Raw genomic sequence first — 13,092 nt, 5'->3', positions numbered from 1 at the left:
AAGTTGAAACTCGAAACGTTCGAAGCACACCGACAAATGCATTCGATTCTGTCGGGTCCATCGTTGAGATCCACACCATATCGATAGTCAAAAACCGCCTTCAGAGCACAGGACTGTGAGACTTCCATCCAGCTATGGCATCTCTCAACGTCCCTTGTACGGTTCTCAGTCCTCCATACACCCTCATGGCCCTGGCCATCCTGAAGAATGTCCCGGTGGAGTGGGACCTCGAGTCGGGAGACAAGGGAGAAGTGAAGTACTCGTCTGCGATTGGTCTACAAGCAGTGCGAGCGGAGCTGGAGAAAGATGTACCGGGAAAAGAGGTGAGCGAGGCCTCGCTCTGATCCTTCATCAAGCTGATGATCGAATCAGATTCCCCTGCCTCCCCTCCCTACCTTGTTCGAGTCGAATACCCCTTTCAAAGACGTTCAGGGAATCCTGGATGCTCTGGATGACTACCTAGCGTACAGGTCAGCCATCACACACTAGATGGCATAGATTCCAGCTGAATCTCGTAGAACATACTTTGCTGGACCCAGGTTCGGTTTCGGAGACTGCATCATCTGGGGAACGATCAAAAGTATGTTCGTCCCTTCTATAGAACTATATATAGAGACATCGCTGACAAGTACCAATCAGGCAACAACCCCGCTCTTGGAGCTATCAGGAAGCCCGGTAGACCTCATCTGCTCAGATGGTACAACCACGTCAACGCGCTACCGATTCCTAAGCAGGTTCACCAGATGCATGAAGAGGCTAGAAAGGAGATGGAGAAGGGCAAGCGAGTGAAGAGGACCGAATCTGTCGAGGTCGTCTTGCCGAATGCTGTCCCTGGAAAGGTTGTCGTCAGATTTGGTGAGCCAAGTCTCTCCTCTGACCGCGTGAGCTTACAAAGTATCAGCTCCCGAGCCATCTGGTTTCTTGCACATTGGTCATTTGAAAGCCGCCATCTTGAATCGATTCTTGGCGGACCAATACCAGGGCAAATTTATCCTGCGTTTCGATGATACCAATCCAATGAAAGAGGAGGTGTGTCCTTCTGGCTGGTCGGCAATGGTTGCGTCTCATGCTGAAGCTTCCGTGTCAGGGCGCGTTCGAGGAGGCTATCCAAGAAGACTTGAAGATGATCGACATCACCTATGATACGATTGTCCACACCTCAGATCACTTTGACAAGATCACGGCTTATACCGAGCAGCTCATCAAGCAAGGAGACATGTTCATGGACGACACGGATGGCGAGACCGTGAGACGAAAAGCAGTGGAAGACCGCTAACCTCGTCCCAGGTCAAAGAGCAACGACGGGCTGTTATCCCCTCGAAGAATCGCGATGCTTCGATCGAGGATAATCTCGCCAGATTTAGAGAACTCCTGAAGGGCTCTGAGGAGGGACGTAAATGGAGTGGACGTGCTAAGATCGATTATCAACACAAGAATGGTTCCATGAGAGATCCCGTCGTCTTCCGATACGTCGAGGCCCCCCATCACATCACCGGGTGAGAATGCTTTCTCTGTAGCCCTCTGCAATGCTCATGTCTCTGCAGAGATAAATACAAAGCTTATCCGACCTATGACCTCGCCTGCCCGATCATCGACCACATTGACGGTGTGACACATGCTTTGCGTGCCAACGAGTACTTTGCTCGACACGAGCAGTACCAATGGTTCTTGGACAGACTCAAGTTCCCCAAGATCGAAATCTTTGACTTTAGGTCAGCTTCCGAGCGCAGCTAGGGAGGAACTGACAGACTGACAGTCGAATCGACTTTGTGTACACTGTGCTTTCCAAACGAAAACTCAAGTATCTGGTCGAGCAGGGGGCTGTGAAAGGATGGGATGATCCACGATTCCCAACTGTTCGAGGTGAGCTGATTGAGCCCCACGTACTGCTCAGCTCATCTTGCCCAGGTATCCGATCACGAGGTATGACCGTGAAAGGCCTGAAGGATTACATCATCGGACAAGGTGCCTCCCAACAGCAGATGCAGTTGGAATGGGACAGTATCTGGACAGCCAACAAACGAGTCATTGATCCTATCGCTCCGAGATACTGGGCGATCGCCGAGGACAAGATGTGAGAGACCTTTCGGATCATTTTTGAAACTCACAGCTCACAATAACAAGGGTCACTGTCGATGTCACAGGTAGGGACGAGGCTGGCGAGACTGTCGAGAGCAAGCCTTTGCACAAGAAGGATGCCTCGGTTGGAACGAAACAAGTGGTCTACTCCAACAAGTTGATAGTTGAGCAGGAAGATGCCGCATCATTCGGGGACAATGAGGAGGTGAGGGACAGCCTCGTGCACAGCTAATGGACCTACAGGTGACCTTCATGGACTGGGGCAATGTGTTCATCACCAAAAAGGATTCCGATGCTTCTGGATCAGTCACTCACTTGGACATCAAGCTGCACCTTGAGGGTGACTTCAAGAAGACATCGAAGAAGGTCACTTGGTTGTCTGCTCCGTCCGACAGCTACAAGCTCGTTCCAGTCACTTTGATCGAATACGACTACCTCATCACCAAAAAGAAGCTTGAAGAGGACGATAATCTCGACGACGTGCTGAACAAGAAGACAGAGTATCGTGTTCAAGCTTTGGCCAGTCCGGAAGTCGTCAACCTAAAGAAATGGGATATCATCCAATTCGAGCGGAAAGGATTCTACATCTGTCAAGGTACAAAGGACTCAGAGGGTCGTATGGAATTCGGTTTCATCCCAGAGTGAGCGATTCACATTCTGAAAAGGAGAGACATGAGTGTCCTGATGATCTACTCAGTGGTCGTGCGGTCACTGTACAGCTTAAGGCGGCTCCCGCAAAGGAGACCGTTAAGACCGGTGGACCTAAAGGAAGTTGGGGCAAGACCCCAGCCAAGCCGAAAGCAACTTCGACTTCGACCTCCACAATGTACGAAGTCGACAAGGTGTAGTGAGTACAACACTGTGTAGCGGATAGAATCAAGTTGACATAATCATCCAGTGGCGAGGACAAGCCGACAGATACGAGCAGCGTCAAAATGTACATTGTCGATCCCATTCATCCCGAGTAGACGACAGATACCGGCGTTTCGTTCCTAGAGATACATCTGCATGTATGACAATACCCTTTTCCCTCATACAAGAATGTCCTTCCGCTCTCATAGATCCCTGCAGGTTGTTCTGCCTCGAGCAACTTGAGCATCACATAGGGCCAGCTCGAACGGCATGGAGATGAGCGAGGCGAACAGTATACCTGCGATCGTTGGTGGATGTCTACCATGCGCGGCGTGCTAGTGTGACTCACCTAGAGAATCAGAAGCACCCGTGGCCCCGATCCTGAATTCTTTTTCCATCTTCTGTCTGATCCCTTGTAGTCCCTCACCTCCATCTTCACCCTCTCTACCCACATGGTAGAACGTATTGACGTATGCAGCTCCACCACAGAGACCTTCGAGGCAGATTAGGACAAACACAAATGAGATTGTCCGATCCGATCCCTGAAGCGGAGGGACAGCAGGAGGCGTGTATTCTGGGGACGAGAAGACAAACTTTGAAGCTTGCAGCGAGAGCAAAGAGAGAACTCCGCACTGGACGATAGCCGGGAGAGGAAGGAGACGCCTCGGTAGTGGCGGCAAGCCCAGGGATAAGGATGATCGGGATATGAAGACGAAAGTTTGATCTAAAGGGGCAGGTCAATCGGTCTACACATCAAAACGCGGGGACGTGTCATCTCACAGGTAAGTGACCAAAAGGGATAGTAATCTCTTGCTGATTTGAATAGGATAGACCAAAGACCAGTGGTGGGAAGGGGAAAGACCAAAGTGGGAGCGACTCCCTGAAGATACGTCAGCTTTGTCCATACGTTGAATAGCCCATTCCAACTCACAGAGTTGATGACGTATTCCTCAATGTAGACGATACATAACGGGAGCATGAATCGCAAGACAAGAGGCTTGATCAAGTTGATTTTGTCCATCGTGGTGAGCTGAATCTTGTGCTTTTTGCTGCTTGACGTGGCGGGATGTTCACTTGGCTGATAGGTCGAGACGGTCGATTCAGAATCGCCAACATCCGTTGGTACAGGTTGGTACACTGCGCCTGCGTCTTCGTCCAACAAGCTGAACGAAGGCAGGAGCACGAAGTACGTCAACGGGAAGAAGAGCGGTAAGAGCTAAACGAATTGTCAGTGTCCAGGTCGTCCAGGAGTGGACTCACGCTTGACAAGCCTAGACCGCCTTTGACACCGAGCCCACGGAGCAGCCACCACAGTCCGGCTCCGGCGATGCCTGCGAACCCTGTCCCGCTAGACCAAGCACCAAGAGCTGTACGTGAGGATGAAGGTGTGGGTAACGTGGTGGAGAGTTGAAGGAAAGTCAGCTCTCCCAAACCGGACGAGAGCGAAGCGAGGGATATTCCAAATAGACGCGGTTTGACGCTTGATGAAAAGGCAATGATCTGGTTGGCATATTGATGAGTTGGGAGAAGATCATGCTGAGGCATCAATTCTCACTGCTATTCCCAGCCAGCTGCACACGGTGCACAGGCAAACTCTCCGAGCATACCGGATGGTTCCCCGAGACAAGATGGGCCAAAAAACCTTAGCCAAGAGTGCCGGGAAGATGTTGAAGAACGCTACTACGCCTTTCGGAGTCGTAGAGGGTACCAGGTCTAGCGCAGCAGAGAGAATGATCACGTATAAAACTAAGCGGGACTCGTCAATATCTGTACCGAACACAACTATTGTCACCTACCGTTGTTGAGAAGGCCAAACGTCATGAATGAGACGAAGAGTCTTGTCCAAGCCGCCCTCTGCCAGGCCGAAGGGGCATCATGAGCTGTTTCATGCTCATTGAGCTCCTTCATCGCGCCTTGGTGGCTATACGCTCACATGCTATGAACCCATCGACCTCCTGTTCATCATACTCCTCTGGATCCGGGTGAGGCGGATGGTGCCCCGATTCGAAAACATTTGAACTCATGGGTGAGAGTACGGGTCGCAGTGGCGCTCCATCCATGCGGTGGCTCTGTACGACGACAGCCTGAGAGCTATGATGGCAAACTAGCAGGGCCTTGCCTGACTTCTCGATCTACGGCGAGTAAATGGTGCGTTGTCTTCGCCCCAGGTTGGTGAAAGAGTTGGACGACGACCTGGAACCAGTAATTTTTGGGATCGTCATCGAATGTGGCGCATACCGGCTTCTTTTTGCTGAAGGTTCTCCAACCCTCCTCATCTGCCTTAGACGTGTAGAACATGCCCCTCTGAGCAGCAACGGAAGGCCTCAGGAGCCATCATCGTACATACATCGTCACTAACAAACTTAGCATGGATGTGAGTGTGTCGGTTACTAAAAGACGGAGCGTCATCGAAGGTCGATCATCACAGTTCTGGCCTTTCAATTGCGTGGTATCGCTGACTCCAATTGAGCACGAAGCACTTGCGTACCTGTGTGCAGACGGTCGCTGCTTGCTCTGGCAAAAAGCAAGGGCAACACCAATGCTAACAGCGTTCAGTCCCGTCATACAGGCAGGGTGCGTAGTATAAGCTCCGGCAGGTGCCCATCGATCCTCCAGCAGGGTTGCGACATTTGAAGAAATTTCATAAGACCCATCGCGTCCCATTGGCCAACAGCATCAGGATGTCTTTCGACCTCGCTTCCAAGGGTACATGTGTATGGCACCGGTCGAGTGCCCGCTTGGATGATTTTCTGTACCGCTCTGTCGATGCTGTCCTTAAATTGCCGGCAAGGCAGATGCTCTACTACTGCATAGTTCACGACCACAATGAGTCCGGTTCATGATCAGCGATGTGGGACGGAGTTCTGGCACAGTTTCAAAGAAGCTGAGACGGAACTGTACAATCGGCTTGATGTCGTTGACAGCTTGATTAGATGCCGTGATACCTCTCTATCCGGCTTTGACCACAGCCTGCTCTCTGTGAATGTCGCTCCAGATTACTCAGCTGTCAGAACACCCTTTGAGGCCTCAATAACCTATGGAGTTAGAAGACGTTTGAGAATGTTGCGGAATACGAAAAGACAGGGCATGATAGCAGTCAAGTGGCATCGAGAAAGATGTTGCGCGGCATCTTGGCCTTTGATGAATGTCAAAGGTCGAGATGAGCTCTCGCGTCATTCCCCAGTCACTGTCTCGAGAAGGTGCAGCACTCATCGGCCTCTCGGCTCTGGCATGAATGAAATGAGTTCGGAGTCTTTCTGTAGGGCATCGGGGGCATGGATGGCATAAGAAAAGTCTTCTATGGCCCAAATGGCTGAAGGAAAGCTGAGAGACAAGATGCCAGTCTGTCGTTTTGGCGCGTTCTCGTGCATTGCGTTGGAAAGTGGAGCGTACAGAGGGACCCAACGCATCTCGTTCCCTTATCCCGATTCAACATGTGTCCCCCACGCGACAATCCAATTCGGCATTGGCACCGTAAAGTGGGGGAGCATGTCGAGGTCACATGCCTGGTTATATTGGAGGCACAACTGACATTGGCATCATTTAACAGATACCACAGCTGCCGTGTCTCGTCAGGGTCTGATCCTCTCTGTCAATGGGTAGTCAGCACAATCACGATGGAGCGATCCGAAAGACAACCAGTCTTGTGCATCTTGAAGACGTGGCAGAAGAGCAGACGGAGATTGCCGAGAGGGACGAAGATCGTCGGTGTGGAGAGCAAGATATCAGCTCGGATGCTGCCAAGGCTGTAATCGTTCAAAATGACCTGATCGAATCAGAAGCCAAACGAGTTCCTACGTCTAGTAAGGAGTATTGGTGCTACTGCGTCTTCTGTACGTATTTCGCATGTCCGGCTAGCTCACACGACTAGGTTTCGCGCAACTTGGAACAGGTGTGTTGCTCACTCACCCTTACTTTAGAAACGTCTGAGTCCTCGCAGGCATAGGCACGGACGGTGGTGCGCTACGTCAAGCTCTGACGAGCCTCGCTTGGCCCACCGGAACTATCCGCTGGGGTCGGCATGAGATCCCCTGTGAGCCCCCACACGGATGGCCAATACTGAGCCAAAAGTGAATGTGTTTCTTCTTGACCTCAACGGGCTACTGTACCTCATACAGATGATCGTTTTGTTGGTGCTCGGGTCATACGCTGATTACGGAAGGTGGAGATATTGGCTGTTGATGAGCGAGTCATGTCACAGACACAGCATCCTGTTGTCTGATTCTTCTCACAGGCTTTGACGCAGTTCTCATCTGCTGCATGCTAGGTTTGAGTACCCTTAAGCAGGCGGCGAGCTGGAGGATAGCTCAGCTCCTCTGGATGATAGGCTGCCTGTGTGAGCACTACTCACAAGACATCCGCCAACCAATCCCAGCCAGTAACATTCTCGGAACATTCTTCAACGCGTCGTTCCCCGAGCTGGTTCGGAATCTGCCTCGGGTGCAAGCCTCTGAGAATGCTGTTAGATCAGGCCAGAAGAGGTAGGCAAGGTCCTCCGAGTCCCTGCTGACTCCACAGTCCAGAGGATCACGCGGAGATGGACATGCTAGAAAGAGCCACAGTAAGACTCGGTCAGAAAGCTACGCACCGTCCATCTGACCCTGGAGAAGCTGTACAACTGGGTCAACACGATCGGCTCAGCATCAGTCGTCACCGCATCCAGCATCGCAGTCTGCTTATCTCAGGCACTTGGCACCGGCAAAGAACAACTCATCACGACGTATCGCGTCTTATTGGCCTATTTTGCAGCGATGACTCTGCTGTTCAGTCTTCCATACCTGGTGACGTCCAAAAGAAGGCCAGGAGCGAAGATGCCTAAAGGGTCCAGATGGTGGTCACTCGGTCCAAAGTGGGTTACAATCTGAATTTCCTCAAGTGATCGGCACTGATCACGCAGAGCAGGCAGATCTATCTGGCTGCCAAACACCTGAGATACCTCCGTCAATGCTTCTTGTATCTTCTGGCATACTTTCTGCTCTGCGAAGGTGATCAGTGCTGTTCGACTCAGTGACTGACGACTAGCTTTCGGCACCTCGGGTGGCCTTGTCTCCATTGTTCAGAACGAGTGAGAAGGCCAGGCCACGAGTGTCGACGGCTCTGATCTACTACAGGGTTCTTGACTATTCTCCTGGAGCGATCAATACACTCGCCATGCTTAGTAACATCTCTGGTGGTACCGGCACATTCGCCTGCCTCCTTGCTCAGAAACGATGGCGTTTCACCATTAAACAAGGCGTCTGCTACGGGGCTTTTATGGCTTGTCTCCCGTTGGTGTACTTGTGCTCGTTCAGTTATTGAGCTCATTTCCTATCGCAGGATCATGTGGGGAGCCATAGGACTATACACGAGCAAGATCGGATTTCACAACAGTGAAGTGCAATCACACATCACAAAAGCCGAAACCCGCTGACCTTCTTTTCAGCTTGGGAGTTTTGGATACTACCTTTCTGGAACTTCCATACGGCAGCATGGGGCTCGTATAATATCTCAATGATCACAGAGGTCGTACCAGCGCCTAAAATGTTCCTCTTCTTTGCGCTGTTCAGCGCAGTAGGGAAGACAAGCGGGTTCATCGGACCTCTCGTCACATCATACATCATTGAAGCCGCTGGTGGCAACACCAACGTGGCCTTCGTGTTTTTGACCGGAGTCGGCTTATTGGGGGTGTACTTCTTGTCATGTGTCGACACTGATCAAGCCAAGATAGATAATGCAGAATGTAAGCTCATCCTGACCACCTCTGTGTTACTCTGAAATGGCACCCTGACCTGTCTCCGTTTTAGTTCTGCGACGGGAAGAGATGGGCTTCGCGGAAGAGAGGGAGACTGAGACATCACCATTACTCCAAAGCTGAGCTATGAGCAAAGAACATGGCGTAGAATGTCCACCCAATTCGCTGTAGTAGTTGTAGTCATACATGTCAGTGCCGCTCGCCACAATTCCCGAGTTCATCCAAAAAAAAAAGTCGGTCCGGGCAAGCGGACCAAATGCCTTCTCCCTGTACATTCCTGGTTCATGCTCATTGATCTCAGCAGGTAGAGGCCTCCTGGCGGACATAAACGGACAACAAAGCCTTCGACCTCATTGCGTCATGTCGTCGGACCATTCTCATGCCAGTCTGAGGAGGCCAAATGCGATCCCTACCAATATGATTTCCTACAAGGGTGAATCGTCCCCAGTCGTCCTGTATCCGAGGCTAACTCTTCGCGCGATCTTAGGCAAGCAGATGCCGGCTCGCATCGATCCCGAGGCTGTGAGTCGCTTGAGATTGTATGGACGTCGGCTCACTTGCCATGTTCAGCGGGTCGCCAAAGTCATCGAGGTCATGACAACCACCTTCGGTGCGAGTGAGCATCATATTACGCTCTGCTTGCGGGACGAGGCGGATAGATTGGTCACTCAAGGAAACTTGGCCACCAAAGTGGCTGATCATGCGGCTCTCAAGTGGGTTGTATGGCTCTCTGAGGGCTGGAAAGCTAACGCCATACTTCAGGCTCGTGCCTTCACCCATGACAGAAGCTCTTACCGTTGTGAACTCCCTGCGACTCTCTGCTGAGAATATGGGCCCCGATGGAGCGGACGCCTCCTCTCCTGAGAAGAACAATATTCCTTTGAAGTTGGCGCTCTTCAATCTATCGAAGTACGTCAGAGAGGAGGAGTTCTCTGTGGAATTCATGATTCGAGGAGGGGTAAAGCTTTTGGTTCAACTGCTCGAGCAGAAAGACGGTGGGCTTACCGGAAACAGCCTTGCTGTGAGTCTAGTTCTATACTCCAATGTTTAGCCCTTCCTCAGTACGCCTCACAAGGCGTGAGAGGCATACTGGAGTTTGAATCGGGATGGGAAGACCTCACGGACGAATTCATCAACCGGGTGCTGCACCTCTTGATCTCTGGAACACAACCCAATATTCTGCGCCCGACCACAGCCATTGTCCGCAAATTAATCATATCCTCTCCTCAAGTCGACATAGCGCGCCAGAGGGCTCATTTGAGAGCCAGATCCAAGGGCAAGGGCAAAGAAAAGGAGACGCCGGAACCTCCTACTTCTCCACTGATCCAATATGGGTTTGATAAGGTCTTCCTCCGCATGGAAGGGGTAGAATCAACTGATGGCGCTATGGGAGTCTTCAGAGTGGTAGTCAAAAGACTCGAAGGAACAGGTGACCTGGAATTGGTGGCTCAGAGGTGAGTAGATTACCCTCTCTATGCTCACAGAATCAGTCTTGGCCTCGTGAATGTCTCTCTGCGTTCCGCACAACAAGATAACAGTCCCAATTATCCTGGTCTGGTAGATATTCTCGAGGTACTGAACGTCCGCAAACATGTATCAGTGAGTATCCGAGGCCTCCAGGCGACGTCGCTGAACCTACATTAGCGTCTCATGCCTAGCTGTGCAAACAACATCGTCGAGCCTCAAATACTCAACTTCCAGGCCCGATACGCTGGCATACTCCAATTCCGCCGTCATACTCCTGTTCGCCCAGCTCAGAGTGCTACACAGGAACGCATGCTTAATGAGATCTGGACGACCGGTCAGCTAGGTCAGGGTTCGGGTAATGATGCGGTGACAGTCAGTGAAGCAGCATCGCAGAACCGGAACTGGGCAGGCTGGAAGAGAATCGGTCTCTGGGTTGACGAAGAAAGTGGACTAGGGGAGGAGAGTGACCCGCTGCTTGAAGTCGAACTGTTCAGAGACGTGGGAGATCTGGGGCTGGAGTGTCTTGTCAGCGGTTTTCCCTTGCTCATATCCGACAATATGGCTGACTGAGTCGCTCAGCACTTCTATGTTACTCACGAAGACAATTTCAGGAACGTGAGTGCACCGTTAGGATGAGTCGAATCAGTCCCTGAGATTTGTGCAGATCGTTATTGAGCAGGAAGTACGCGAGGAGGCTAGGAGGTGTCCGATTGGAAGGGCAAGGTGAGGCGAGTTGATCATGATGAGACTGACTTTTCTCAGCGCGGAATGCGTCAAGATCCTGTGCGAACACTACAAGATATCTCAAGCGGGTCATCATCCCCCACATTCTTTCCAGCTATTCCTCCTGCATTTCCCCAGACTGCACTTCCTTGTCCTGCGCTTCTTCCTTCGGTGAGACGGAGCTCATGCAACCTTTCAAGCTGAAGCGCGTAGCATGTGGTCGGAGTCTGAATCTCGCCTGCCGGACTTTGGTCGGCTCTCACTCCTTGTAAGATCGCACGTGTATCTATCTTTGGCAGACGAAGTCGCAAAGACCTGGCTGAATCTTGAGCAAGACTTTTTGGAAACGGAATACCGCTCAATTCGAGATCGTCAGATGGAATTGCTGGAAAAGGAGGATGGAATGCTGACGCGTCCGACTGTGAGAGCATTGCGGGAGAAGGTCGGAAGGGCTGCATATGATGTGCTCGCGGATCAGAGGTCGGTGCCAGAAACACCAATGATCGTGAGCTCACCTTGACTCAGAGTCAGCTGCATGCTGCAAGGCAATTGGTTCAATTCTTCCGCCGTCATCGAGCCAAGTGTGACGCCCGTTGTGAAAGCAAAGCCAGCTTTACCTTTACGTTTTGTTCGGCTTGTGAGTCGCACAGCAATCGTCATTACATGCAGTTGACGAATCACAGTCGCCAAACAAGCGCAGCCTAGGCTGGGGAGAATATGCTCACCGTGAGCCAGTCAACCCTCCCTTCGAGAGTCTCAAAGAGCGCAGTAGGTCGACGAATCTTGGGCTTCATGCTCACAATTAGTTGACATTGCCAATGTCACGGACGTGAGGATGCAGACTGGATGTGCGGTCGGATCTCGATCTCCCAATATTATCTCAAAGCTTTCCTTCTCTCTCATGTCTGGGCCTGAATACTCCTTGCTGGATCTGGACGCTATCCATGCAGCTCAACTAGCGGAGTGGACAGATGGGCTGCGTGTCCTGCGAGGGGAGAGTGGCATGGCATCGAGGGAGACGTCTGAATATGTCCATGTGAGTGTACAGGGCTTGCGCTATCTGGCGCGAATCTCACGCAGACAGGTCTTGGGAGAACTCGCGCTCAAGATTCACTTGCTTGACATCACCGGAGACGGCATCGAGCTGCCGGAGAAGGTGTCTTCCAGCTTAGGCGAGTTCAAGGTATTCCAATCACTTTCGCTGACAACACAACAGCCCCACAAAGTATCGACTTTTGGTTTGCCAAGTAATAGGCAAACGTCGTACATGCTGCCACCGGGATAGGCTTCTCATGCATGGACTTTGCTCATGTGTCCTCCATCTCTCCGCTCGTCCCCTCCTCGTTAATGACATCGACCTCCATCGAGGCGTCCATGTCCTCTATGCTTGCATCTAGATCCACAGCTTCTTCCTGATCCTCTGCACCATCTTGCTGTTGCACCTGATTCGTTGATGGAGACACAGGCGACCCCGCATCGCGGTCCTCTTGACGTCTTTCTTGGTCCGGCTCAGAGGGTGAAGGCGACTGAGGGCATATGAGCCCGTGGTTTGAAGTTCCTGGACACAGCACTTACAGGAGCGGCTTCCATCTCCATCTGAGTTAAGCGACGTCCGAACGGGAGCAAGAACCGATGACCAAATAGGTTGATGTTTTGCTAGCGGATGAGGATCTGTCAGGACACCTATGACCCACCTTTTCGTCCTCCATAGCTGCCTCCTCATCACTCAACTCTTCAGCCTCGCGTCCCAGTGCGACACCCGGAGGTCGACGACCCATCAGAGCTCTTCGCTCAGCGCGAGCCCTCGCAAGCTTTTCTCGGACTATCTCCTCAGTCTTGGGACCGGGACCTGCGCCTGTCAGGGAATCGGGGGTAGTAGAGGGCAATGAGAGACCTCGAATGGAAGAATGGGTCTGCCTCTGAGATGACAGGCCGTAGGGGTAGAAGGCGAAAGACGTAGGAGGGTCCAACGCGGGTAGGGACATGCCAGAGTTCGATGTAGCCATGATTGATATCCTAACAGAGGGCAAGACGCGTTGTTGACGGTGTTGACTTGGACATGCGGTAGACGAACGACAACAACATGATCGGGGTGCGAGATCCGAATTCCGATTCAAAAGTCATTCTCGCTGAAATGCTCAGGGAGCTTGCCTTTCTTCTCTGTACATTCGGACCCCGCGATCCACACCGTGATAGATGGACAGGTGACGCCTTTGATAGTACAGGCCTACACTGGCGTG

At 51.8% G+C, this 13,092-nt stretch overlaps 5 protein-coding genes across 5 annotated transcripts; 3 read left to right on the top strand and 2 right to left on the bottom strand.

Moving 5' to 3' along the window:
- Positions 1-134: 134 nt before the first annotated feature.
- On the top strand, positions 135-2,927 carry BD324DRAFT_577006 (putative glutamate-tRNA ligase; the record flags this gene model as incomplete). The annotated part of the gene is made up of 13 exons (XM_022013233.1): positions 135-323; positions 373-470; positions 519-580; positions 640-855; positions 902-1,029; positions 1,088-1,246; positions 1,288-1,496; positions 1,545-1,712; positions 1,757-1,863; positions 1,909-2,074; positions 2,125-2,284; positions 2,323-2,720; positions 2,777-2,927. 13 exons carry the CDS (start codon positions 135-137, stop codon positions 2,925-2,927), a joined length of 2,211 nt encoding a protein of 736 aa, XP_021873021.1.
- Positions 2,928-3,106: 179 nt separating this feature from the next.
- On the bottom strand, positions 3,107-5,112 carry BD324DRAFT_618682 (batten's disease protein Cln3). The gene is made up of 7 exons (XM_022015065.1): positions 4,728-5,112; positions 4,487-4,677; positions 4,192-4,431; positions 3,863-4,147; positions 3,712-3,811; positions 3,281-3,655; positions 3,107-3,229 (listed from the first exon to the last, which is right to left on the bottom strand). The coding sequence occupies exons 1-7, from the start codon at positions 4,837-4,839 to the stop codon at positions 3,135-3,137; spliced, it is 1,398 nt and encodes a 465-aa protein (XP_021873020.1). The 5' UTR covers positions 4,840-5,112; the 3' UTR covers positions 3,107-3,134.
- A 1,353-nt stretch (positions 5,113-6,465) lies between these two features.
- BD324DRAFT_618676 (putative autophagy protein) lies at positions 6,466-8,868 on the top strand. Its single transcript, XM_022015064.1, has 14 exons — positions 6,466-6,764; positions 6,803-6,823; positions 6,872-6,964; positions 7,003-7,116; positions 7,166-7,267; positions 7,307-7,412; positions 7,450-7,492; positions 7,542-7,780; positions 7,834-7,916; positions 7,954-7,996; positions 8,043-8,198; positions 8,248-8,300; positions 8,354-8,650; positions 8,715-8,868. The coding sequence occupies exons 1-14, from the start codon at positions 6,527-6,529 to the stop codon at positions 8,783-8,785; spliced, it is 1,659 nt and encodes a 552-aa protein (XP_021873019.1). The 5' UTR covers positions 6,466-6,526; the 3' UTR covers positions 8,786-8,868.
- Positions 8,869-8,928: 60 nt separating this feature from the next.
- Positions 8,929-12,167, top strand: BD324DRAFT_618673 (hypothetical protein). The gene is made up of 16 exons (XM_022015063.1): positions 8,929-9,095; positions 9,150-9,184; positions 9,233-9,375; positions 9,425-9,683; positions 9,725-10,116; positions 10,153-10,261; positions 10,307-10,654; positions 10,709-10,744; positions 10,794-10,852; positions 10,892-11,023; positions 11,066-11,332; positions 11,378-11,489; positions 11,536-11,620; positions 11,659-11,888; positions 11,937-12,024; positions 12,069-12,167. The coding sequence occupies exons 1-16, from the start codon at positions 9,023-9,025 to the stop codon at positions 12,101-12,103; spliced, it is 2,403 nt and encodes an 800-aa protein (XP_021873018.1). The 5' UTR covers positions 8,929-9,022; the 3' UTR covers positions 12,104-12,167.
- BD324DRAFT_618668 (hypothetical protein) lies at positions 12,168-12,932 on the bottom strand. The gene is made up of 2 exons (XM_022015062.1): positions 12,547-12,932; positions 12,168-12,508 (listed from the first exon to the last, which is right to left on the bottom strand). The coding sequence occupies exons 1-2, from the start codon at positions 12,856-12,858 to the stop codon at positions 12,362-12,364; spliced, it is 459 nt and encodes a 152-aa protein (XP_021873017.1). The 5' UTR covers positions 12,859-12,932; the 3' UTR covers positions 12,168-12,361.
- Between the last annotated feature and the right edge of the window lie 160 nt (positions 12,933-13,092).

The sequence above is a fragment of the Kockovaella imperatae genome, assembly GCF_002102565.1.
Source record: "Kockovaella imperatae strain NRRL Y-17943 chromosome Unknown BD324scaffold_3, whole genome shotgun sequence".
NCBI lineage: Eukaryota > Fungi > Basidiomycota > Tremellomycetes > Tremellales > Cuniculitremaceae > Kockovaella > Kockovaella imperatae.
This window is presented reverse-complemented; position numbering and strand designations above follow the sequence as displayed.